Source organism: Oncorhynchus tshawytscha, linkage group LG07, assembly GCF_018296145.1.
Source record: "Oncorhynchus tshawytscha isolate Ot180627B linkage group LG07, Otsh_v2.0, whole genome shotgun sequence".
In the NCBI taxonomy this organism is placed as follows: domain Eukaryota; kingdom Metazoa; phylum Chordata; class Actinopteri; order Salmoniformes; family Salmonidae; genus Oncorhynchus; species Oncorhynchus tshawytscha.
In genome coordinates, this window is record NC_056435.1 from 56,933,833 (window position 1) to 56,961,177 (window position 27,345).

At 44.3% G+C, this 27,345-nt stretch overlaps 1 protein-coding gene across 1 annotated transcript in view; it reads right to left on the bottom strand.

Moving 5' to 3' along the window:
* The window catches only part of LOC112255325 (voltage-dependent L-type calcium channel subunit alpha-1D), a 134,635-nt gene extending 109,611 nt beyond the window's left edge, over positions 1-25,024 (bottom strand). Inside the window, exons 1-3 of the mRNA XM_042324674.1 lie at positions 24,787-25,024; positions 14,904-15,327; positions 13,794-13,899 (exon numbers count right to left, since the gene is read on the bottom strand). Coding sequence (XP_042180608.1) covers positions 13,794-13,899; positions 14,904-15,178 — 381 coding nt within the window. The 5' untranslated portion in view covers positions 15,179-15,327; positions 24,787-25,024. The remainder of the gene's footprint in view (positions 1-13,793; positions 13,900-14,903; positions 15,328-24,786) is intronic.
* Positions 25,025-27,345: the final 2,321 nt, after the last annotated feature.

Genomic DNA, 27,345 nt, shown 5'->3' on the forward strand with positions numbered 1-27,345 from the left:
GAATCATATACACAGTGAAAAGGTCATTGTTCCAGGGTGCTTTCTGCTCAGCTATCTTCAGCAGGAGGAGCTGCCTCCCGGGAGCACTGAGTCTTACAGAGAGCAGTCACAAATGACCTTAAAACAGGAAGGATGGGGCAGACAGGCCCCATGTCACCCTGGCTGTTTCCCAGACAGGTGGAGACAGGCAACACTCTCTCAGACAGGTGTGTGACTGTTCTTCAATAAGGTGTCTGTTAGAGCATTTCAGGGTGATCATTTCAGAGCACTCATTCCAAACTTTTTGACAAGGAAGTTATCAGGAACAGGCAATGTTTTCCACATATATAATTGATACACATTGACATACATTTTGCATGTATATTTATACAGTAATGATTACTGAAACATTTTCTAATCTGGGACTTGAACTCACAACCTCTTGGCTCATGGCATTCTGACCTTCCTGCTACATCACCATGTCTGTGTCAATTATCAGTTCATCTGACTATTCTCGCATCATTGATTTGATTTACTTATTTACAGTTTTTTTCGATTGCTAAACGACAGTGGGCACAACTGGAGTCACATGTGCAAAACTCTAACTACAGTCTGCACTACCAACACCTGAGCTAAACAGTTCACATCACCTGCAAAACTCATTCCAAGCAACACAACTCTTAACACATGGCTCAAAACACGCTCAGTGCAGCCAAACACTATGCACAACCCTCACTGAGATAACACACACTGTCACTCAGAACACACTGAGAGTAAAAACACTAGCATCAAACACCAATACAGAAAATACAAATTTTTCATCTTTACAGTTTGAACAATTTCAGTGACTTCATACAAAGTAATATTTTCTTCAAAGAAAAGAGTGACATTCTTTCACATGATTTATTACAATTTTTAGAACATAACAATTCTTTAAGGTAAATGAAAATGAGCAGTTTGCTTCAATAGTCTGTAGTAATTTACAGAATTACAGTAATGAGAAAAAAAAGGTAGAAACTAAAAGTACATATTGTAATTCGAACAAATAATTGAGGGGCTAATCCTGCCTCTCTCTAGCATCAGGCCACAGGTTTTCTTCAACATCACATCTAATGTTTTCTCTTGCCATGCACCTGGGGAAGAACCTTCTGGAGTGCTTTATCCATCCCTGGCAGTCCTCTGGACTCGTGTCCTCACATCCGGCACGCATGGCTTCCAAAAGAGACATTTGGTCATGTGGGTGGTGACCAAACACTTTCCACCTCCAGGCAGAGAAAAACTCCTCTATTGGGTTGAGGAAGGGTGAATATGCAGGCAGGTACAAAACCATAAATCTGAGATGTGCTGCAAACCAATCTGTGACAGCTGCAGAGTAGTGAAAAGCAACGTTATCGCAAACTATGACAAAAACTTGGGGGTTTCTTACTGGCTCCCCCTGTTCTGCTGGCACTAGCTGAGCATAGAGCTGTTCTAGGAAAGCTATAAGCCTTTCTGTGTTGTATGGGCCAATGAGTGGTGTGTTGAGAAGCAAACCATCATTGGCCATTGCAGCACACCTGGTGATATTTTCCCCCCTTTGGCCTGGAACCTCCACAGTGGCCCTTTGACCTATAACATTCCTTCCTCTGCGCCGTGTTTTGGCAAGGTTAAATCCAGCTTCATTGATAAATACAAATGAATGTGGTCTTTCCAGTGCTTCCACCTCCATTACTCTCTGAAAAACAGTAAGTGCACAGTTTTACTGTAGAAATGCTAGTGTTTTTTTTTTACTGTAAATATTTTGTATAGCTGTGTACGTAACCTCAGACGTCTTACCTGGACATATTGGTATCTTTGCTCTTTTACCCGTTCAGTTTCTCTCGAACGGTACAGTGTATAACTGTTTCATTGTAACTTGGTGTTTCTTTAGGACTCGAGCAATAGTTGTTGTGGTGACAGAATTAACATTTTCAAATATATCATTATCAGCCAGCACTCTATCTTGAATCTCCCGCAGTTTTATTGCATTGTTGACAACAACCATGTCAACAATAGCATTTTCCTGCGCATCTGAAAATATTTTTCCTCTTACCCCTGTTGGGGGCAGCCTTTGGGTCCTGTTGTAAAAATATATTTTACAGTCAAACTTACTGTAATATATATCTGTGTAAATATTCTATAATTGCAATACAAAATAGATTCCTGTAATGTTTTCATTTACTGTAAGGATGTAACTCTCACCTGTTTGCATGATGGAAAATTCGCATTACAGATGCCACTGTGGATCTTTGCAGATTGGGTTGCACCCTCAACCCTGCCTCTCTCAATGAGAGACCATGGTTCACGACATGGTCTATAAGTGTAGCCCTTATTTCATCTGAAATAACAGCTCTTTGTCTTCTCTGTCTTCCTCCACGCATCCGCCCTCTCCCTGCCACCCTTCTCCCTCCACGAACCCATCTTCCTTGTTCCATTTCCAAAATGAGTCTTTCTGAGCTCTACCAATATATACTGTAATATGTGTGTGTGTTCACTAACAAGTCTAAAACAAGACACCTGCTTAGCCATTCAGCTGAAATTGCAATCAGCAGTGTTTGAAAGGCACAAGGCTGAAATCTATTCCCTTTTGAATGTGTGGTTCACAGTTTTGACAGCAGTGTGTTAGCATTTGAACAAAGTGCTGTAAATCCACAGTGTTGTGCAGGTTGTGGTTAAAGTCATGGGATAAGTGTGTAGAGTTTTGAAAACTGTGTTCAAGCAATGAAAAACGAACTAGAGTTTGGTCCACATGAACTGCTGCTGTGCAGACTGTAGTTAGAGTTTTGCACATGTTACTCCAGTTGTGTCCACTGTCGTTTAGCAATCGAAAAAAACTGTAAGCAATTGTAGTTTTTTTTGTATAGTTGTCTAATGTTGGTGGGTCATATTACTCTGTTTTAATGGTACTCCTGAATCACTATGATCAATAAAATAGTTTTTCTTGAGTGTACTTTTAACAGAGCTGAGATTTACATTGAAGCGAAAAGTGTAGCAATACAGGTGAAATCAGTTATTGACACACATGGTGGCGTAGCAGGAAAATTGGACTGCGGTCAACCAAGAGGTTGTGAGTTCAAATCCCAAGTGAGGATGTTGAATAATAACTGCTGTATAAATGAACATTCACAATGTAATCATGTACATTGAAAACATTCTATGTTAAAAGTAATGAATTCCACATACTTTTTTTAGGTAAGATGCCCAAAATATAGAGTTGAACGAACATATGAGACAATTTGCGAAAACACATTAAGTTAACACTTTAAGTTACAGTTTTTTACAATCACTTTGGAACTAATTTCGGAACCTTGATGTCCTTTTTCAAAACTCTAGACACAAAACTCACAACCAATGATCAAAATGCAAATTTCTCAAAACTCTTAACACTTTTTCCAATTGCTTGGATACAATACACATAAAGCTAAGATCATTTGTTCATTGAACTAAAATCACCTGTTCAGAATGACACATCTTAAAACATCAAAGTATTACCATTTTAAAATGCAATTCACACATTACATCTGAAATGACTGTCTATTAATTTCATTATAATGATCTAACTATCAATTGATACAACTGCTCAAAATGATAAGTAACTGTTGCGTTACTCTTAATGCATAGTTTTACGGAAATTGACGAACAATATTCCATGTTTAGATCATGAAAGTTTCTGGATAACGAGATACATTGACACCAATTACCGTGGAACATGAACCAATTGGACTTCATTATCTATGGATGTAATGTTTCATCGTCATTCTTTATCAGACACTGATTCTATGGTCCCATGTACCACTTTTCCAGACCATGTTTTCAGATTTGACATTACTGTACACTCACCGGCCACTTTATTAGGTACACCTATCTAGTACTGGGTAGGACCCCCTTTTGCCTCCACAACAGCCTGAATTATTCACGGTGTTGTACGTTAAGAGATGCCCTTCTCCACACCACTGTTTTAAACAGATGTTTTTTGACCATTTGTGGCCTTTCTGTTAGCTTGAATGAGTCTGGACATTCTCCTCTGACCTCTCTCATTAACAAGGTGTTTTTGCCCGCAGAACTGCCGCTCACTGAATGTGTTTTGTTTATCGCACCATTCTCTGTAAACTCTAGAGACTGTAGTGCGTAAAAATCCCAGGAAGGCAGCTGTTTCTGAGATTCTGGAATCACCATGTGTGGCATCAACAATCATACCACGGTCAAAGTTGCTTAGATTACTCATCTTGCCCATTCTAATGTTTGGTCAAACAACATCTAAAGCTCCCTACTCTATATACTCTATATATTGAGGTGCAGGCAGCCACATGATTCGCTGTTCGAATGTAACCTTCCTTGATGAGCTAAATCAGGTCTGTAGAGCTGATGGCATGACCTATGTCATTGTGTGGGATAATGTCAGGTTCTACCATGCTCAAATGGTGCAAGTATGGTTTCAAGCCCATCCACAATTTACCACCCTGTACTTACCCCCATACTCTCCTTTCCTTAACCCGGTTGAGGAATTTTTCTCCACATGGAGGTGGAAGGTATATGATAGACGCCCTCACGAACAAGCCGCCCTTCTCCAGGCCATGGATGACGCATGCAATGACATCACGGCAGGCCAGTGTCAGGCCTGGATTCGCCCTGCCCGAAGATTCTTCCCAAGATGTTTGGCTAATGAAAACATCCATTGTGATATGGATGAGAACCTGTGGCCAAATCTACAAGACAGGGTTGATGGATATGAAGTACAGTAATCAATATTTTGTTTTGCTTTTTACAGTAAGCCAGGTGAGAAACACTGCAGTTGACCTTTTGACCTGCAGTTGACCTGACTCTTTTTTCTTTTTTTGTTGCTCATTATTTTTGCTTTGATTCAAAGAAAACAATGTTGTGATTTTATTGTATTTCATCAATAAATGTCATATTTTGTTCAAGGATTCCACTGTGTCTGTAGTATTCTCTCTACTAGTTATTTTACAGTGATGTATTTACGTGTAGTAGCATAATGAAACATGTATCACATATTTTGTAATACAATATTTAATGATTGTATGAACAACTACACAGCGAAACTATCGGTATCTTGTGTGTGGGTGATCTAAATTAATGTTCCTATGGTATTTCATGATAAATAAGTTACTTGAATCAATGATTCTGCAAGTGCAAGGTTTCTTTAAAGATATGAATGCACAATGTAATGTTTTGAACATTGGGCAGCCTGTGTTACAAGTGATGACCGTTTTGAGTTTTGTGTCTAGAGTTTTGAAAAATGACCACAAGGTTCTGAAATTAGTGCCAAAGTGATTGTTAAAAACTGTAAAGTTTAAGAATGTTTGCTTATGTTTTCTCATGTTGGAGCTAACTAAAAAGGGCAAGTTCAGGTAACACTGACCGAGTAAAATTTTTTTGAAAGGCTGTAGAACCAGTTACTTAATAATATGAAATTGAAACAACTAGATTTTTTTACAGTGTATTAGAGCAGGAAGTCAAGTTGGTCAACCATGGCGGACCATGACGAATCGTGCTTTTGGAAATGCCCTGTATGTGTGTGTGTGTGTGTGTGTGTGTGTGTGTGTGTGTGTGTGTGTGTGTGTGTGTGTGTGTGTGTGTGTGTGTGTGTGTGTGTGTGTGTGTGTACATTTAGCCCTATTATTATGGACTCCCTTCTGCCTCCTGGTGGTTGTGGAACTCCAGTCCTCCAGCCTTGTCTTACTGCCTGAGGAGGAAATTGATTTCTATTTATAATGAGCTGCTTGCTGCTGCAGTAAACCAAGCTTTACTAACGATGCTGGCAAGCTGTAAGGCCCACTCTCCAAACCAGGGCAACATGATTCTGCAGCACACTGCAATGGGTCGTGTTCATTACTGGGTCGTGTTCATTACTACACACAAAACATTTTGCAACGGAAAGTGAAAACAAGTGTTTCTTATTGGGCAAATTCATGTAGGTCCCTCCACATTTCCTTCCATTTGGTTCCTAGTGAATATGACTCTGTTCTAAACACACATCTTATCCATCCACAGAAGCTAGTCTATGGCCGAGTCTTAAATGGCACCCTATTCCCTGTATAGCAGTGCACTAATTTCAGCCAGAGCCACAGTGGCCATAGGGCCCTGCCCAAAAGTAGTGCACTATATAGGGAATAGTATGCCATTTATGTGTGATTAGATAGTGATAGTTTCGGGTAGAACGCTTTTCCTCACAGCTGCACCTCTCTGAGTAGTTGTTTCAAAACATATCAGTAAGGAGCTCACCGTTGGTTTCTCCCACAGAGCTTTAGTCTATGTTCCTCCTCTCTCCGTTCTTTAAAAGATGTCAGCTCGCTGAGCTCAAAGTAAGCTACTGAGTTTAACGGTACGGTGAGACCTCTCCCCCAACCCCTCTCCCTGTGTTAGGGAGACATCCGTAGAACTCACCTCACAGTTTGTCTGCTTTGATGCTATTTGCAGCGTGTCTCTCTGTCTGTCTGTCTCTCTGTGCTACTGTATATGTTGCGACTGGAGCTGTAACCCAGTTACACTGAGTCTGTCTCTGAATCTAATCTGCATGGCATTAGAGCCTCGTGATAGGAAGATAGGATCCAGGGGACTCGCCTGGTTGGCCCTCTCTGACAGCTAGGCCATCCACCCTGACCCTGTGCCATCCCCTTGCCATCATGGCTCTCCCAACATCAGCAGGCCAGCCCACATATGGGCCTGCATTGGGAGCTGCAGTGTGTGTGTGTGTGTGTGTGTGTGTGTGTGTGTGTGTGTGTGTGTGTGTGTGTGTGTGTGTGTGTGTGTGTGTGTGTGTGTGTGTGTGTGTGTGTATGTGAGTGAGTGTGTAGAGTCGTGTGAGTGTGCATAGAGTCAGTGTAGAAATGGAATAGAAGAGTTAATAGGGGCTCCTGAGTGGCACAGCGGTTTAAGACACTACATCTCAGTGCTAGAGGCATCACTCAGATACCCTGGTTTGAATCCTGCTGTATCACAACCGGCCGTGATTGGGAGTCCCATAGGGCGGCACACAATATGCTCAGAGTCGTCCAGGTTTGGATAAAGGTTACACGTAGGAGGATAGGATATTGGCCATTTGGTTTACAACCTGGCGTGGAGGGATTTTCCCAGCCCGCATGGATCATTTCGTTCTTAATAAGCTTAAACTTGTCATTAGATTTTGATATTGTTGGTTCTCTCTCATTATTAGTCCCCTGCTACCTTAAGTTTTTAGGCTTTGATCACTCTTTTGTTGATAAGAATTTTCCTGTAATGCAGAATATTTCAAACTTGTAGTGTATTAAAGGTTTAAAAAGGCTTCTAAAGTTTGTCATTTCCACTTAAAAAAGCACTGCTTTGGTAGAATTATCCACTCTGTCTGGCCTACATTTCTCTATTGCGTTCTGTATATGAGATATTTATTCAAATAGAATTTAGCAAATAGGAATAGGCAAATTACTTGGAAGGTCAATTGTGTGCTGCCCTGCTGTACGCTGTGAGACTCGTTATTTACTGTGAGCCGCAAGTCAAATTCAAATAGACTAAACCATCGTCTGTCACATCCCGATATGGTCACCATCGACGATGGCTCAGATTCAGATTCAGATTCAGATCAACTTTATTTTCCCAGAAGGGGGAAATTCATTTGGCTGTCAATCATCGTAGACAGACGACGCTATCGTAATATAGCCCAACCCTATTATTCACTACCCAAAGTACACACCAGTGACAAATATCAACAAACAAAAAACGGGAGAATTAATGTAAAAAAGGCCAGTGCAGTAGATGAATAAAGACAATACCGGGGCTCTGGACAATTTTAACTAGAGCTCTGGTAAAAAGTAGTGTATATGCAGGGAACTGGGTGCCTTTTAAGATGCAGACAGTCTGGAGTTTCTGGTAGCGGCCGAGCTGAGGCGGTGGTGGGAGATTCCCTGGTACTCTGAGTCCAATATGTGATATATATAATGACATGTCTAATCCTCAGCATGGCCTCTCATGCGTGGCTAAGTAGCAGTCAGAGGCCAGGCGGGCGGGAAAGCATGAGGATGTAGTGGAGGGTGTGTGTGTTTCCGTATATGTGTGCGTGCGTGTGGATCTTTCAGTCAGCACAGCAATTGCTCATTAGCTGCCATTTAGATACATCCCCACCCACCCAATCCTTCCCTCACATAACAATACGACCATCCCAGTTGCTGGGCACAGTGAAAGCTATACGTCTGTGGAGTGACTTCATAGCCACTCTACAGAATATAGACATAACATAAGGTGTACTGAAGCCTACATTTATATTACATAGAGTCGACTTTTAGTATGACACTATAGTTTGTTCCCCTATGAGGTTGAATCAAGAAGGCTGACGTTTTACATATTCCTAACCAATTGTGTTTTTTTGTTCATTTCTTTGCTTTGTTTGTAACTTGTTTTTTTACTTATTTGGTACATAATGTTGCTACGACCGTCTCTTATGACTGAAACTAACTTCTAGACATCAGGAATGAGATTACTCACCATGGACTGGCAGAATCCTTTTTTCCTTTAACGAGTGACGAGCCCAATGCGGAAAATATACTGCTTTTCAGGAACAGGCCAAGATACCCGTGATTTGCGTGGAGAGAAGGTGGAGAAAATGGGGTCAGAGGGTGGGCTGCCTTCTGAGAATTTGTAGGTGATCGAACAAACCCCCACTTCCTTCCATTCTGCTAGCCAACGTGCAATCTTGAGAAAATAAAATCGATGACCTACGTGGAAGATTGAACTACCAACGGGAAATTCAAAACTGTAATATCTTATGCTTCACGGAGTCGTGCCTGAATGACAACATTATCAACATACAGCTGGCTGGATATACGCTGTATTGGCAGGATAGAACAGAGGCGTCTGGTAAGACAAGGGGCAGTGGACTATGTATTTTTGTAAATAACAGCTGGTGCACAATATCTAGGGAAGTCTCGAGATTTTGCTTGAGTATTTCATGATAAGCTGTAGACCACACATGATAAACTGAAGACCACACTATCTACATAGAGAGCTTTCATCTGTATTTTTTGTACCTGTCTAAATACCACCACAGACTGATGCTGCCACTAAGGCCACAATGAATGAGCTGTATTCTGCCATGAGCAAACAGGAAAACACTCACCCAGATGCGGTGCTCCAAGTAGCTGGGGACGCATACAAAGCTCTCCCTTGCCCTCCATATGGCAAATCTGACCATAATTATATCCTCGTGATTACTGCTTACAAGCAAAAACGAAAGCAGGAAGCACCAGTGACTCGGTCAATAAGAAAGTGGTCAGATGAAGCAGATGCCAAGCTACAGGACTGTTTTGCTGGCACAGACGGGAATACTGTATGTTCCGGTATACCTCTGATGGCATTGAGGAGTACACCACATCAGTCACTGGCGTCCCCACAGTGACCGTACCTACACACCCCAACCAAAAGCAATGGATTAGAGGCACAGCCGAGAGCTGCCCAGTGACACGAGCCAACCAGATGAGCTAAACTACTTCCATGCTCGCTTCGAGGAAAATAACACTGAAACATGCATGAGAGCACCAGCTGTTCCGGAAGACTGTGTGATCACGCTTTCCACAGCCGATGTGAGTAAGACCTTTAAACAGGTCAACATTCACAAGGCCGCAGGGCCAGATGGATTACCAGGACGTGTACCGAAAGCATGCGCTGATCAACTGGCAAGTGTCTACACTGACATTTTCAACCTCTCCCTGTCTGATTCTGTAATAGCAATATGTTAGAAGCAGACCACCATAGTCCCTGTGCCCAAGAACACTAAGGTAATCTACCTAAATGACTACTGACCCGTAGCACTCACACCTGTAGCAATGAAATGTTTTGAAAGGCTGGTCATGGCTCACATCAACACCATTATCCCAGAAACCCTAGACACAATCCAGTTTGTATACTACCCTAACAGATCCACAGATGACACAATCTCTATTGCACTCCACACGGCCCTTTCCCACCTGGACAAAAGGAACCCCTATGTGAGAATGCTATTCATTGACTACAGCTCAGCGTTCAACACCATAGTGCCCTCAAAGCAAATCAATAAGCTAAGGACCCTGGGACTAAACACCTCCCTCTACAACTGGATCCTTGACTTCCTGACGGCCCGCCACCAGGTGGTAAGGGTAGGTAACAACACATCCTCAACACAGGGGCCCCTCACACACCCTCAACACAGGGGCCCCTCAGGGGTGCGTGCTCAGTCTTCTCCTGCACTCATGACTACTGTTCACTCATGACTTCACGGCCAGGCACAACTCCAACACCATCATTAAGTTTGCCGATGATACAACAGTGGTAGGCCTGATCACTGACAACGACGAGACAGCCTATAGGGAGGAGGTCAGAGTCCTGGCCGTGTGGTGCCAGAACAACAACCTCTCCCTCAAGGCGATCAAGACAAAGGAGATGATTGTGGACTACAGGAAAAAGAGGACCGAGCATGCCCCCATTCTCATCGACGGGGCTGCAGTGGGACAGGTTGAGAGCTTCAAGTTCCTTGGTGTCCACATCACCAACAAACTAACATGGTCCAAGCACACCAAGACAGTCGTGAAGAGGGCACGACAAAACCTATTCCCCCTCAGGAGACTGAAAAGATTTGGCATGGGTCCTCAGATCCTCAAAAGGTTCTACAGCTGCACCATCGAGAGCATCCTGACTGGTTGCATCACTGCCTGGTATGGAAACTTCTCGGCCTCCGACCGCAAGGCGCTACAGAGGGTAGTGCGTATGGCCCAGTACCTCACTGGGGCCAAGCTTCCTGCCATCCAGGACCTCTACACCAGAGGACGGCGCTAAAAATTGTCAATGACTCCAGCCACCCTAGTCATAGACTGTTCTCGGCAGGGCGACAGGGTAGCCTAGTGGTTAGAGCATTGGACTAGTAAACGGAAGGTTGCAAGTTCAAATCCCTGAGCTGACAAGGTACAAATCTGTTGTTCTGCCACTGAACAGGCAGTTAACCCACTGTTCCTAGGCTGTAATTGAAAATAAGAATTTGCTCTTAACTTACTTGCCTAGTTAAATAAAGGTTTTTAAAAAATAGACTGTTCTCTTTGCTACCGCATGGCAGGCGGTACTGGAGTGCCAAGTCTAGGTCCAAGAGGCTTCTAAACAGCCATAAGACTCCTGAACATCTGATCAAATGGCTACCCAGACTATTTGCATTGCCCCCCCTTTACACCACTGTTACTCTCTTTTGTTATCATCTATGCATAGTCACTTTAATAACTCTACCTACATGTACATATTACTTCAACTAACCGGTGCCCCCCCGCAAATTGACTCTGTATCGGTACCCCCCTGTATATATTCTTGCTATTGTTATTTTACTGCTGCTCTTTAATTACTTGTTACTTGTATTTCTTACTCTTGCTCATATTATTTTTATACTGCATTGTTGGTTAGGGGTTCGTAAGTATTTGTTGTATTTGGCGCATGTGACTAATAACATTTGATTTGATTTAATCATCATTCTACCATATGAACATAAGATAAGGTATAATGTAGCCTACATACCTACACCGAGTGTACAAAACATTAAGAACACCTTCCTAATATTTAGTTGCAATTTAGTTGCAGTTGACACAAACCGGTGTACCTGGCATCTACTACCATACCCCATTCAAAGGTACTTTGATCTTTTGTCTTGCCCATTCACCCTCTGAATGTCACACATACATTGTGTATGTGTCTCCATGTCTCAATTGTCTCAAGGCTTAAAAATCCTTCTTTAACCTGTCTCCTCCCCTTCATTTACACTGATTAAAGTCAATTTAACAGGTGACATCAATAAGGGATCATAGCTTTCACCTGGATTCTTCATGGGAATAGCAGTGTTCCTAATTTTTTGTACACACAGTGTATATGCTACATCCATTCCATAGAGTCAACTTGAACCATAGTTAACTCCAGGGCCATACATACTTTATATATGGCCCTGGTTTACTCCCCAGAACTATCAGATCAGATCCCCTGTTACATTTCATCTGTCTTTTAATTCATTTTTGTATGGGTGGCCCCTGCGGGAAATGAACTAACAACCCCGGCGTTGCAAGCGCCATGCTTTACCAACTGAGACATACAAGACAACATTTTTGCCTTATACTCATACTGATATGAGCATCGCAATCCCCTCACTAAGAAGATGCACTTTCATCCTCCTAACAACATGTAGTTTAACACCAACCAAGATTACACAATAATGTAGCACAGACTGTATTGTCCCTGATGACCTACTTTCCTCCGCCTATGCACCACTGTGCAAACAAATACCCTGGGGTCACCCTCCTGGAGGTCACATTGGCAAGCATTACACCACACTTCTCCTCTCAAGTAGTACATCTTGGTATCTTACAGTATAACGTTGTCGTACAATCACAGCATAACTGCAGTATAAACCCCACACATCCTTTAAAGCAGTAGTTGTGTTGAGTTTTACAAAACTGGACAGCTTCAACTAGCCTTCTATCACTCTCACACCATCCTACTTTCTCTCTCTTTTTGTCTGTCTGTCTGTCTTTTTGTCTGTCTGTCTGTCTGTCTGTCTGTCTGTCTGTCTGTCTGTCTGTCTGTCTGTCTGTCTGTCTGTCTGTCTGTCTGTCTGCCTGCCTGCCTGCCTGCCTGCCTGCCTGCCTGCCTGCCTGCCTGTCTTTTGTCTGTCTGTCTGTCTGTCTGTCTGTCTGTCTGTCTGTCTGTCTGTCTGTCTGTCTGTGTCTGTCTGTCTGTCTGTCTGTCTGTCTGTCTGTCTGTCTGTCTGTCTGTCTGTCTGTCTGTCTGTCTGTCTGTCTGTCTGTTGTCTGTCTGTCTGTCTGTCTCTCTGTTTCTCTCTCTCCCACTCTCTCTCTCTCTCTCTCTCTCTCTCTCAGACATAACATTACGTGAACATCCAGCAGTCCGCTCTCTGCAGTCAGACATACGATCTCTTCATGAATCATTAAACACTCCAGCTAAATTCTGCTCATGTACAAATCTAAATGTCTGTTGTCTCGCCAGTGGACTTTGCACACACTCTCATACTTTCTCTCAGCTGTAGAAGCACTGCTTTGAACACTACATCACCCATAATTCATCAGCCTACACAGACACACTGTCAGACTAACATGCACAGGGAGCATAGAGAGCGGTGGTGCAGAGATGGGGATTTCTAAAAATAAAAAGCTGAATGAAATTCCAGTGCACTGCAAGCATGGAGATGATTCTCTCTGTAGCCAAAGCTTGGACTCATAGTCTCTGTGGTTACACAATAACAATCTTCAAAGAGGATACACACACATTGACACATCCAAAGCAAGATATTATATGTATTATACATAAATAAAGTATGACCATTGACCAGCAAAAAAAACGCCCATATATTCCTTTTAACAACCGCTAGTCCTACAACCAAACACAGCCATTACATCTGAGCAGGGTACAGCATAACAACCTGAAAACAAACTGAGGGTATCTTATATCCTACAGCACCTCCATAGAGACTTCAATGACACCAAGTCATCTGCACCATGAATGATGTTACTGTCAGAGTACACAGCAGCATCCCAAGCAGTGATTCACAGTAGCAGCTGAAAACAGCAAAGCACAGAATTCTCTAGGCTCTGGGGTGAAGTGTCCCCTAGGAACAGATCTAGGATCAGCTTCCCCTCCCCCAATCCTAACCTTAACCATTAGTGGTCAGCATCTAGGGGCAACTTCCCCCTACAGAGCACAATAGAAGTTAAAGGTATTGCAATGGGATTTGAAGGTCATGGGGTTAATTAGGGGAGTCAGGAGTAATGTTGACATATGAATGTACTCACCAGGTCATGGTTGGTGGAGTTGGAGTCATCCTGAGGGAAGGGGATATACACAGCTAAGGCCATACAGTTGGCAAATATAGCAATTAATATAAAGATATCAAATGGCCTGGAAGAGAAGGTTAAGGGAAAAACATCAAAGCAGTGGATCACATAAATATATTCACAGTGCCAACATGTGACTATTTCCTGTTCAAATTATAGTCAACAAACACAGATAGTTCTAGTCAAAGATATGGACATTACAGGAGTAAAAAAAGTCAGAACAACATTCAAAATGCAACTTTGCAATTCAGCACTAAATAACATGAGATAATGTGCCTTGTTATCACAGTGTTCTGATGACTGTGTCTTCTGGAGCAGCAGAGTCCCAGCAGAGGCTGACACACACACAGCTGTGTCTTGTCACTGAGTCACCCTCTGTTATTACAAGCCCCACCAGTATTTTCGGATTTAGGACGTGGTGACTTTCACTGTGCCTTGGGAGGCAGCAAAAAATGACTTTGTTTAAAAAAAAAAAATCACCTCCAGTTGACTATTCTCTAGCATGAACCGCTGAAAAAACACAAAGTGTAGAATGATTCACACATCAGTGGCTATAGCAGTCAAATAATGTGTTTTTGCATTCCCTGCTGCAGTATGCTACCTACGCTCGAACAAACTGATTCAAAGTAAACGTTGACTTGCTGTTTCACTTTCATATTCTGTGTTGGGTAGTGAGTCACAGGCTGCAGTGAGATTAACATGAAGCAGTGTCTCTCGTCTAGTTGTACTGGAGTCTGAAGGGTAATGGAGATGGGATACAGTCTCTCCACATGGCTAAGTTAAAGCTAGGCAGCTACAGTTATGCATGGGCTAGGTGCAACTCAGAGTTAGCCAACTGTACTGTTCAGAAGTAAATCAGGAATCGGTGGATGGGTGGAAGTTCTCGTGACGGCCCTGAATCGACCCTAACTGAGCTCATGATGGTTCTTCTCATGTACTCACATACACATCACACACAACGCAACACACTCTAAAAAACACGGCATAGATTACTGACATCCAGACATACCCCCCCCACACACACACACACACACCCACACACACACTGTGGTCCGTTGTAAAGGATACTTCCACTCCACCAGGCTGATGCAGGCTCTTCGTATGGGGTTGTTAAGTTTGAGGCAGAACAGGGCCCTGGCAGGCCTGGTGTTGGCGTTGCTGCCCTGTTTCTTGCTTTTGGCGTACTGCGCCCGCTTCTTTTGTGCCAGCGCGCCCACCGGGACGGTCGGCACCGGGACCGGGGCAGCCGTGGGGGCAGCTACCGGAGCTGCGACCGGTGGGGCGACTGGGGTTGTAGCCGGGGCTGTAGCCAGGGCCACAGGGGCGGGCCCGTTGGCGCTCATAGTGTGGGCGTGGCTCTGTGGGGCGTGTCCAGCAGCATGGATCTGCCAGGGGATTGGGCGGGGCTAGAGGTGGTGCACAGAGCTGTCTGACCAATGGGCTGGCAAGTCACCAGGGGGAGGGACTCTGGTGCTGCTGGCATAATTTGCCTCTGAGAAAGATAGAAAGGGACAAAGAGTGGTTACCAATCCATACTTTTACATAAAATTGATGATCATGATCATCACTAGCTAACATCATTAGTAGCAGGTTACTGTGGTGACTTTGTGAATAATGTTAAAAGGTAAACAACATGCACTAACAGTGGAGTTTCTGATTCAGCATCACAGACAGAAACGATTGAATCCCCACAATCTGACATTCGGTACCACAAGACAGTGGACAGCAGCCATCTCAGGTGAAGCTGCAGCAATGTTGATGGCCACTGGGAGAATCAGTTGAAGATAAATAGGCTACAGGAAGGCCTCCACAGGAATCAGTCTACCCAACAAGGAGCATGAATGGTAAACTATGATGATTGATAGACTGTTTCAACCATAATTGATTTCAAACGTTTAACTTCACTATTGTTAATAATAGGTCATAAATTGACAAAAGATGAAAATAGCCTTCTCCAGTGATCCCTTGCCATTCAACAGCTACCCCATTCAGAACCACTCCTTCATAACAACCAACAAGCCTCATGCCACTGATCTCAGGGAAGCCATTGTCAAACTCAAAACCTAACTCTTATTGAAATTATTGCTACTGTGTTAGATGCGAAATAGGTTAGGCACTAATGATGTATTACATAGCCGTAGGATTTTGTAAGTCTTCCTCATATAATTTATCTTCATCCAATCGCTTGGCAGCTTTAGTCAGTGTCCTCTGTTGGAGGACATGCATGTGTCAATGTCAGTTATGAAATGTTGTCACCTTCACCACCATGCAGGGGGTAATGAGATGAGCTCACTCCTTCAGCCCAGCTACACAGTCGCACAGAGCTATCTTAAGAGGTTGTGAGTGTAATAACACTGTAAAAATACATTAATAGTATTATTAACACTGTAATAACACAGTAATGACTAAATAATTCTGTCTGACAAGACCAATAATCCAATCTACCTTATTAAAGGGTAGCAAGCATGAGTAGTTTTTACTCACCAAAGTAACAACACAGAGTGGTCAAAGACTTAGTAACTTAGTTGTAGTCACGATCTGGTTACCTATAACTACAAACAATTATTACATATTTATAAACACATTTCCGGATATCTTCTAAACTACCCACAATGCACTATTTCTCCATGTAATATGGAAAATATACTCTGTGCTACCGAGTTCATATGCTAGTTCGAGCTGGCTAACGTTAGCATCCTCATGCTCGTCACAGACTTTGTGGCTGTGTTATCTAGTTGGAACCCATTAGCACGGCAGGCACTGGTTGGTGCCTTCTTGATGTGGAATTAAAACTAAAGAAAAAATCATACCTGCTTTCTCTATTTGTGTAGTACCTTGTCTGTTCTTCTTTTTGTTTTGCAAATTTTTTATTATGTTCTCTATGAAGTAGGCTACAGGAGTTTTGCAACTTTTGCCACCTTGGTTTAATGCTAGCGCACTAGCTGACTGACATCTGGAATCTATCTATTTTGGATTTTTATCGCTATATTGGATTTCCCTCACCGCATCCCCTTCACATTGGTAGCTAACTCAGCCTGCACCCTTTTCAAAGTTTTACCATCGGCTGGGCCACAGCCATCAATCTGTAAGTCTCTGCTCTCTCTGCTTTTGATCTGCGGTTATATTTTAGTTGTGTTGTGTTAGTTGTGTTCTAGCTGGTCTCCAGTTGTTGGGCTCTGGCTTGCCGACCATAACCGTGGCGGTTGGCTAGGATGACTAGGCTAATACTTAGTTGGCTAAACAGCTAACATTAACATGGCTGGCTGGCTGGCTGGCTGGCTGGCTAGCTTGCTGACTAAGATAACGGCATATGGCTAAGATTCTTTAAAACATTATTTAATAGATGGTTGACGTTATTTGGCGTTGATAGCAACTGGCTGACTCATAACATAACATTAGCAGGCTGGTAGGGATAACGTTAGCAGGCTAGTTGGCAAGAAACCTTGCAAGTTCATTTGTAACAATAAATTCATTAAGTATTTGCTTGTAAGTTGGCTGAAAATGTAACTGAAACCAGTAGCCATGAGTGCAAACGATTTGGTTGAATTTGAAGTTATACATTTGAAGTTATTTCTGTTGGAACTTACATTATAGGGAAGAGGCTGGCTTGCTGGGTCCTCCATATTACGTCACACCCCGTTAAAACATTTTCCGACATGACTTCAGCGTTTTATGTCATAACTCGAAAAATAGAAAAAGCGTGGTGTAACTTTGCATTGGGACTTTCGATGTGTACTAATCGATGTATACTAATGCAAATCCATACATGTGGCTACATTTATTCTACCTACCCTTTAATAATCTTATTACACATGGTAAGAGTTGTTAATCATTCAATTCACAGTGTCAGCAAAATTACAGGGCATAGCTAATGCTGGATATCTGTTGAGTCTCATGATTGGAAAATAAGAAGAGAACTGTCATGTATTGTCATATTATGTCTTGTTCCTGTTCTTTCTCTTCACTCCGTTTCCCTCTGCTGGTCGTATTAGGTTACCTTCTCTTCCTCTCCTTCCCCCAGCTGTTCCTCATCTTCCCTAACTACCTCGTTCACTCTTTTCCCACCTGTTCCCTTTTTTCCCTCTGATTAGGTCTCTATTTCTCTCTCTCTGTTCCTGCTTCTTTCTTTGTCAGATTCTCGTTTGAGTTTCTCATGCCAGAACCAAACTGTCGTCTTGTTTGCTTACCCTTGTCCCATCCTGTCGGAATCTGCCTGTTCTTCTGATGCTACGTGTTATCAGGTACCTCTGTCCGCTACGACCCGCGCCTACCCAGAGAGACCAGCAGTCTGTCGCCGCAACCCAGCTATTCTCCTCTGCTGCTAAGAAGGGGACTCTTTTGTAAATATCAGAAGGACTTTCTGTTTCATTTGTCGCCCTCTCTGAGGGTTGTCTATTTTGCCATTTTTCTACATCTGAAGAGGATCTATGTCTTCCCTGTGTTTTTACATTAAAGGACTCTGTTTTTGTTAAACCGCTTTTGGGTCCTCACTCAAGTCATAACAGAAGAATCTGACCAAGAATGGACCCAGCGATTTCGGATCCTTTCCACTCAGCCGTCGAGATCCAGGGAGCGATGCTAGGCAGACACGAGCAGGAATTGTCTGTTGCTCGACATGCCGTTGAGACCCTGACCGCCCAAGTCTCCGACCTCACAAGACAGGTTCACCATCTCCGCCTCGATCCACCGGCCACTTCCAGGGCTTCCGAATCTCCGGAGCCCAGAATCAATAACCCGCCGTGTTACTCTGGGGAGGCCACTGAATGCCGCTCGTTCCTCACCCAGTGTGATATTGTGTTTTCTCTCCAGCCCAACACTTACTCCAGGAGCACAGCTCGTATCGCCTACGTCATATCTCTCCTTACTGGACGGGCTCGTGAGTGGGGCACGGCTATCTGGGAGGCGAGGGCTGAGTGTACTAACCAGTATCAGGACTTTAAGGAGGAGATGATACGGGTTTTTGATCGTTCTGTTTTTGGGAAGGAAGCTTCCAGGGTCCTGGCTTCCCTATGTCAAGGTAATCGATCCATAACAGATTACTCTATTGAGTTTCGCACTCTTGCTGCCTCCAGTGACTGGAACGAGCCAGCTTTGCTCGCTCGTTTTCTGGAGGGTCTCTGCGCTGAGGTAAAGGATGAGATTCTCTCCCGGGAGGTTCCCTCCAGCATGGATTCCTTGATTGAACTCGCTATTCGCATAGAGCGACGGGTTGATCTTCGTCACCGAGCTCGGGGAAAAGAGCTCGCGTTCTCCGTTGCCCCCCTCTCCGCATCACTACCATCTTCCTCCGCGGCTCGGGTGCTGAGCCTATGCAGCTGGGGGGTATCCGCATCTCGACTAAGGAGAGGGAACGGAGAATCACCAACCGCCTCTGTCTCTATTGCGGTTCCGCTGGTCATTTTGTCACTTCATGTCCAGTAAAAGCCAGAGCTCATCAGTAAGAGGAGGGCTACTGGTGAGCGCTACTACTCTGGTCTCTCCTTCAAGATCCTGCACTACCTTGTCGGCCCATCTACGCTGGACCGGTTCGTCAGCTTCCTGCAGCGCCTTGATAGACTCTGGGGCGGAGGGCTGCTTTATGGACGAGACCTGGGCTCGGGAACATGACATTCCTCTCAGACAGTTAAAGGAGCCCACGGCCTTGTTCGCTCTGGATGGGAGTCCTCTCCCCGGGATTCAGCGTGAAACGCTACCTTTAACCCTCACTGTCTCTGGTAATCATAGCGAAACCATTTCTTTTTTAATTTTTCGTTCACCTTTTACACCTGTTGTCTTGGGTCATCCCTGGCTAGTTTGTCATAATCCTTCTATTAATTGGTCTAGTAATTCTATCCTCTCCTGGAACGTCTCTTGTCATGTGAAATGTTTAATGTCTGCTATCCCTCCTGTTTCCTCTGTCTCTTCTTCACAGGAGGAGCCTGGTGATTTGACGAGGGTGCCGGAGGAATATCACGATCTGCGCACGGTGTTCAGTCGGTCCAGGGCCACCTCTCTTCCTCCGCACCGGTCGTATGATTGTAGTATTGATCTCCTTCCAGGAACCACCCCCCGGGGTAGACTATACTCTCTGTCGGCTCCCGAACGTAAGGCTCTCGAAGATTATTTGTCTGTAGCTCTCGACGCCGGTACCATAGTCCCCTCCTCCTCTCCCGCCGGAGCGGGGGGTTTTTTTGTTAAGAAGAAGGACGGGTCCCTGCGCCCCTGCATAGATTATCGAGGGCTGAATGACATAACAGTTAAGAATCGTTATCCGCTTCCTCTTATGTCTTCAGCCTTCGAGATCCTGCAGGGAGCCAGGTTTTTCACTAAGTTGGACCTTCGTAACGCTTACCATCTCGTGCGCGTCAGGGAGGGGGACGAGTGGAAAACGGCGTTTAACACTCCGTTAGGGCACTTTGAATACCGGGTTCTTCCTTTCGGCCTTGCAAACGCTCCAGCTGTCTTTCAGGCATTAGTAAATGACGTCCTGAGAGACATGCTGAACATCTTTGTTTTCGTCTACCTTGACGATATCCTGATTTTTTCACCGTCACTCCAGATTCATGTTCAGCACGTTCGACGTGTCCTCCAGCGCCTTTTAGAGAATTGTCTTTATGTGAAGGCTGAGAAGTGCACTTTTCATGCCTCCTCCGTCACATTTCTCGGTTCTGTTATTTCCGCTGAAGGCATTAAGATGGATCCCGCTAAGGTCCAAGCTGTCACTGATTGGCCGGTTCCTAAGTCACGCGTCGAGCTGCAGCGCTTTCTCGGCTTCGCGAATTTCTATCGTCGTTTCATCCGTAATTTCGGTCAGGTGGCAGCTCCCCTCACAGCCCTTACTTCTGTCAAGACGTGCTTTAAGTGGTCTGATTCCGCCCAGGGAGCTTTTGATCTTCTCAAGAATCGCTTTACATCCGCACCTATCCTTGTTACACCTGACGTCTCTAGACAGTTCGTTGTCGAGGTTGACGCGTCAGAGGTGGGCGTGGGAGCCATTCTTTCTCAGCGCTCCCTCTCTGACGACAAGGTCCACCCTTGCGCATATTTTTCTCATCGCCTGTCACCGTCGGAACGTAACTATGATGTGGGAAACCGCGAACTGCTCGCCATCCGCTTAGCCCTAGGCGAATGGCGACAGTGGTTGGAGGGGGCGACCGTTCCTTTTGTCGTTTGGACTGACCATAGGAACCTTGAGTACATCCGTTCTGCCAAACGACTTAATGCGCGTCAGGCTCGTTGGGCGCTGTTTTTCGCTCGTTTCGAGTTCGTAATTTCTTATCGTCCGGGCTCTAAGAACACTAAGCCTGATGCTTTATCTCGTCTCTTCAGTTCTTCAGTAGTCTCCACCGACCCCGAGGGGATTCTCCCTGAGGGGCGTGTTGTCGGGTTGACTGTCTGGGGAATTGAGAGGCAGGTAAAGCAAGCACTCACTCACACTCCGTCGCCGCGCGCTTGTCCTAGGAACCTTCTTTTCGTTCCCGTTCCTACTCGTCTGGCCGTTCTTCAGTGGGCTCACTCTGCCAAGTTAGCCGGCCACCCCGGCGTTCGGGGTACGCTTGCTTCCATTCGCCAGCGGTTTTGGTGGCCCACTCGGGAGCTTGACACGCGTCGTTTTGTGGCAGCTTGTTCGGTCTGCGCGCAGACTAAGTCCGGTAACTCCCCTCCTGCCGGCCGTCTCAGACCGCTTCCCATTCCCTCTCGACCGTGGTCTCACATCGCCTTAGATTTTATCACCGGACTGCCTTCGTCAGCGGGGAAGACTGTTATTCTTACGGTTGTCGATAGGTTCTCTAAGGCGGCTCATTTTATTCCCCTCGCTAAGCTCCCTTCTGCTAGAGAAACGGCACAAATCATCATCAAGAATGTTTTCAGAATTCATGGCCTTCCGTCAGACGTCGTTTCGGACAGGGGTCCGCAATTCACGTCTCAATTTTGGAGGGAGTTTTGCCGTTTGATTGGAGCTTCCGTCAGTCTCTCTTCCGGTTTTCACCCTCAGTCTAACGGTCAAGCAGAACGGGCCAATCAGACTATTGGTCGCATCTTACGCAGTCTTTCTTTTCGTAACCCTGCGTCTTGGTCAGAACAGCTTCCCTGGGCAGAATACGCCCACAACTCGCTTCCTTCGTCTGCAACCGGTCTATCTCCTTTTCAGAGTAGCCTCGGGTACCAGCCTCCGCTGTTCTCGTCTCAGCTCGCCGAGTCCTGCGTCCCTCCGCTCAGGCTTTTGTCCAACGTTGTGAGCGCACCTGGAAGAGGGTCAGGTCTGCACTTTGCCGTTATAGGGCGCAGACTGTGAGAGCCGCTAATAAGCGTAGAACTAAGAGTCCTAGATATTGTCGCGGTCAGAGAGTATGGCTCTCCACTCAAAACCTTCCCCTTAAGACAGCTTCTCGCAAGTTGACCCCGCGGTTCATTGGTCCGTTCCGTATTTCTCAGATCATTAATCCTGTCGCAGTGCGACTTCTTCTCCCGCGATATCTTCGTCGCGTCCACCCGGTCTTCCATGTCTCCTGTGTTAAGCCCGTTCTTCGCGCCCCCGCTCGTCTCCCCCCCCATCCTTGTCGAGGGCGCACCTATCTACAGGGTCCGTAAGATTTTGGACATGCGTCCTCGGGGCCGTGGTCATCAGTACCTAGTAGATTGGGAGGAGTACGGTCCTGAGGAAAGGAGTTTGGTTCCCTCTCGGGACGTGCTGGACCGTTCGCTGATCAATGATTTCCTCCGTTGCCGCCAGGTTTCCTCCTCGAGTGCGCCAGGAGGCGCTCGGTGAGTGGGGGGGTACTGTCATGTATTGTCATATTATGTCTTGTTCCTGTTCTTTCTCTTCACTCCGTTTCCCTCTGCTGGTCGTATTAGGTTACCTTCTCTTCCTCTCCTTCCCCCAGCTGTTCCTCATCTTCCCTAACTACCTCGTTCACTCTTTTCCCACCTGTTCCCTTTTTCCCTCTGATTAGGTCTCTATTTCTCTCTCTCTGTTCCTGCTTCTTTCTTTGTCAGATTCTCGTTTGAGTTTCTCATGCCAGAACCAAACTGTCGTCTTGTTTGCTTACCCTTGTCCCATCCTGTCGGAATCTGCCTGTTCTTCTGATGCTACGTGTTATCAGGTACCTCTGTCCGCTACGACCCGCGCCTACCCAGAGAGACCAGCAGTCTGTCGCCGCAACCCAGCTATTCTCCTCTGCTGCTAAGAAGGGGACTCTTTTGTAAATATCAGAAGGACTTTCTGTTTCATTTGTCGCCCTCTCTGAGGGTTGTCTATTTTGCCATTTTTCTACATCTGAAGAGGATCTATGTCTTCCCTGTGTTTTTACATTAAAGGACTCTGTTTTTGTTAAACCGCTTTTGGGTCCTCACTCAAGTCATAACAAGAACCATCTCCCTCTCAAAATAGGTAAAGTGCATCAATTACATTTTTGGACAATAAAGAGTTGAGTGAAAAAGAGTGGTCTAAAACCAAAACGCACAGGCAAAGCTAATACAACTATAATGCATCTATAAAAATTGACACAATGTTGCATTATGAGGATACAAAGTTAAAGCAGTCTATCAAAGAATGTAAGCAAGGCACAAGACTAGGATATGTGTCTGGATGATGGACTGGACCATGTCATCACAACAAAGAGGGGACACAGCCATATTTGTAAACAATCCTAAATTATTTTTCACTGAAAAATGCAGCCATACATATTAAAATATCACCACAGATGACATGCTGCCCGAGCCAAAAACACAGGGATAAGCTGCGTGAATTCAGAGCTGTCACTCTAATGCATCACTTGGTCAAATCAGTTGTGTAAGTCCTTGAACTGCGAGTGCTAGGCCCCGCAGAGAAAACAAGAAGAAGCTGAAAAAGGTCATATTGCCTGAATATTCCCGAGAGCTTATAAAATCTCTCATATTCCGGGGATAATAAGGATAGAGCGTTACAATCATCTTTGTCATTGAAAATAAACAAATAGAAAGCACCAAATGTTAGATTACACTATTAGAAAAAAGGGTTCCACAGGGGTTCTGCAGCTATCCCCATAGGATAACCCTTTTTGGTTCCAGGTAGAACTCTTTTGGGTTCCATGTAGAACCCTCTGTGGAAATGGTTCTACATAGAACCAAAAAGGTTCTACCTGAAACCAAAAGGGGTTATGCAAAGGTTTCTCCTCTGGGGACATCTGAATAACCCTTTTAGGTTCTAAATAGCAAAAAAAAATCTAGGAGTGTAGTGTTGTCATTCATCCTTACTGTTTTCATTTGCTATCCATATGGAACTGTATCCTATGCAGAAGAATAGGCTTCATCAATAATATTTTGATCAATGTCCAAGTAACAATGATATAAATCGATTCGTGACACTTGAACAATACCCTTCACCAAACGTGTCCGTATTTCTCCTTGAACACACTGAGGTAGGCGTAGGCCTATTTCGTAAAATCCCTAAATACAACGGTGTAAAACGACAGCCCGGCTCTAGGCGCTCAGTGTAGAAATGGAGCAGTGCATGGCCGTCAGATAGTCCTCGCGATGCTCAGAAGAAACAGCTGGCGTTATTGCTAAGTTACAATGGGTTAAAAAGCTCACTAACGGTCGCTCCGGTCTAGGGACACCGTCTGGGGTATTTTGCCCGGTGTTTGATTCCGCGCAAAGAATTCTGTGAAAGGATACTAACGTAGTCACCGAACTTCGGTCCAAACGACAAGCATGTATCTTGTTCAGTAGGCTATTGATATTGTCATGATAAATGTGAAATAGTCTACGCAAAGCTATTCTGAGATATGCTCAACAAAATAGCAGGGAATATGAAGGGCAAACTTGGCAATACGGTTTTTAAAAAATAACATGGACACTGTCAATTAGTTATATTGTTCTGGTATAGAAATAATGAAAACAAACGGCATTACAAAAACCCTTTAAAACCCTGTGTAGCTAAGCTAACATGCTAATTTCAGACCCTATTCCATGCCACAACAAAAAAACGTACCTTTTCTGAAGACGTATTATTCGGCAGATACCTCCGTGTTATCCACACTGTACAAGGAAATTCCAGTGCTTTTGCGGCCGAAAAAACGCAAGTCCAGTCTCAAACGGCGAATTAAAATTCATTAGCTTCAGGGCAGGAGGGACACATGCATTAATTAAGCCCTTCCATGTTGACTGTGGAAAGCAGGAGACAGGAGAGTGTGCGCGCGAGAGAACAGAGCATCCTAGTCCGCTGCGCAGCGCTGCCTGCCAGTTTATCGTCACAGCGTCAGTGAACAGTGAAATGAGCACATCAGAATCAGAGCACTCTTCCTTCTGGCTCTGTGTCCCTCCTGTTCGTGCACAAGCTTCTTTTCATTTACATGCCACGGAAAAAGTCATCATCAAAAGAGACATCATGAGTATATAGCCTAGGTCTAATTATGTCTAGTCTAGCATACTTTTAATAGATTTTCATTTAGAACCTTTAGAACCAAAACTATAATCAATCATCTCAATTTGGGAGGCAAATATTAAGACACCCAAATATTGCCAAACCACTGGCACAGTGACACTAGGAGTCCTCTGATTTCATTTCCTTGATTACCTTAAACTGAAGGTCCATGTTGATCAATCTTTGTCTTATCAGTCAAACCGCTCAAATTCATTTTATGAATGAACAATTATAAATTCCAGTTGACATGGTCCAAGTGGCATGACATATTGGAGAGAGGCTCAAGCAGCATAGTCCAGCCATACAGTGCATGGCCCGCAAATGTTATCCCCTATTCGCCTCAGACGGATAGCCTAGAATTTAAGTGACCTTTAGTGTATGTTATTCAAACTAAAACTGTCTCAGCAGCCAGTAGAGAAAGCGAAGTTGACAAGTGTTGGAAGTAAAAGTGGACTCAATGGGGATGCACACAGCAGTGGCGAAGCAACCCATGCCATAACCCCTTTTTGGTTTGGACTTGGAATTCACTCAACTCTCCTTGGAAATGTTGGGAAATGCCTATTGTCAGACACAGTAGACAGAACAATTGAGCTGTTGGAACGGAAGCCTATTCTACAACTCATCTTATTTACTAGGGAGGCGATACATGTGACACTAAAGACATTTACAGCCACCAAAATGTAAATCACTTCCACAAGAATTTGAATGAATGCCCACAGGCAGGCCAGAATGGTTGTGTGTGGTAATAACAGCTCCAGTGAGCATCGATTCTATGCAACCACAAGGCTCCTAATTTTTTATTACCTTTATTTAACTAGGCAAGTCAGTTAAGAACAAACAAACAAACAACAGATTTTTACCTTGTCAGCTCAGGGATACTAGTCCAACGCTCTAACCACTAGGCTACCCTGCCGCCCTTATCATGTAACACAGGGTCAAGCAGCAGTAGCCTAGCCTGTATTCAGATATGAATCTATTGTGCCACATTGTACATGTAAACATCAAGGAAACAGACCTGCTTTCTCTCCATGCATATAAAAAGGACTAATTGGCCAGCTATCTCTATGCCTGCCCTACATCAGCATGACTGTTGAGGTGATAAAGTAGTTTATCTTTCCATACACACTAAATGGAGTTTCTTGGTAGCCTGTAAGGCATTACTGTAAGAGTTTACTTTAGTGCTATGCCTATAGCATAGCCTGCTGCCTACATGATATCAGTGTTGTTTCACGCCTTTACAGTATAAGGCTTATAACACCTTTATGAATACTATAAGTGTTACAGTGTTACACAAGCATCAAATTCAATAGCTGATTACAAGCAAATCAGATAATCATGCAGTAATGATTATGACAAATGGTCCCTAACTAGCAAGGTGTTATCTTAACATTGATTGCCATTGCCTCCTATGCCCCCTGAAGAAGGGCTCACACCCGAAACGTTCGTGCAGCAATAAAAATATCCTCATTTAAGTTTATTCACAGGGGTCCTGTCCTATTTCTGTTCTTTGTATTATATACAAGGATACAGCACCCAATCTAAGTTTATGGAGGAGCATGTTATTTATCCTTTCCCTAGCTAGTAGGGTCAGGAGTGTTCCCTAGTCATGTGGTCAGGTAAAACTCAGCTCTATTTATTTACTAAATAATCATGATTCACACACTGTAACAACTCTTTCCAACCATCGTTTTCACATCCCCTTCCAAATTAGGCCATGGTCCAAATCCCCTCTATGGTTAATTGCATAGCGTTGCACTGTAGCCTACATGAACATATTCCTACTCCCACAGCTTGTGTATAATATCGTGACGAGGCAGTAAGGCAATACCGTCCTGCTTGATCTGCTTTCACACTCATGGCTTCTCTCCCATTACAGCTGTTCTGTTCTAGCCCTATCAGGATCAGCCACCTTCTGTTCTGGAATATTCCTCTGTAGCACTGGCCTCTTTCCACTTAATTCAGTTTCTAGAATATGCCCTTGTTGGTCAGAATTGACATTGGCTATGGAATACAGCTATACTGCCAATGCTACTGTAGGATGTTCCAACTATTGAACTGTTTCTGGAATATTCTGAAAATGCCTGTAGTGTAGGACATAATACACAATAATAAACAATATACTCTACC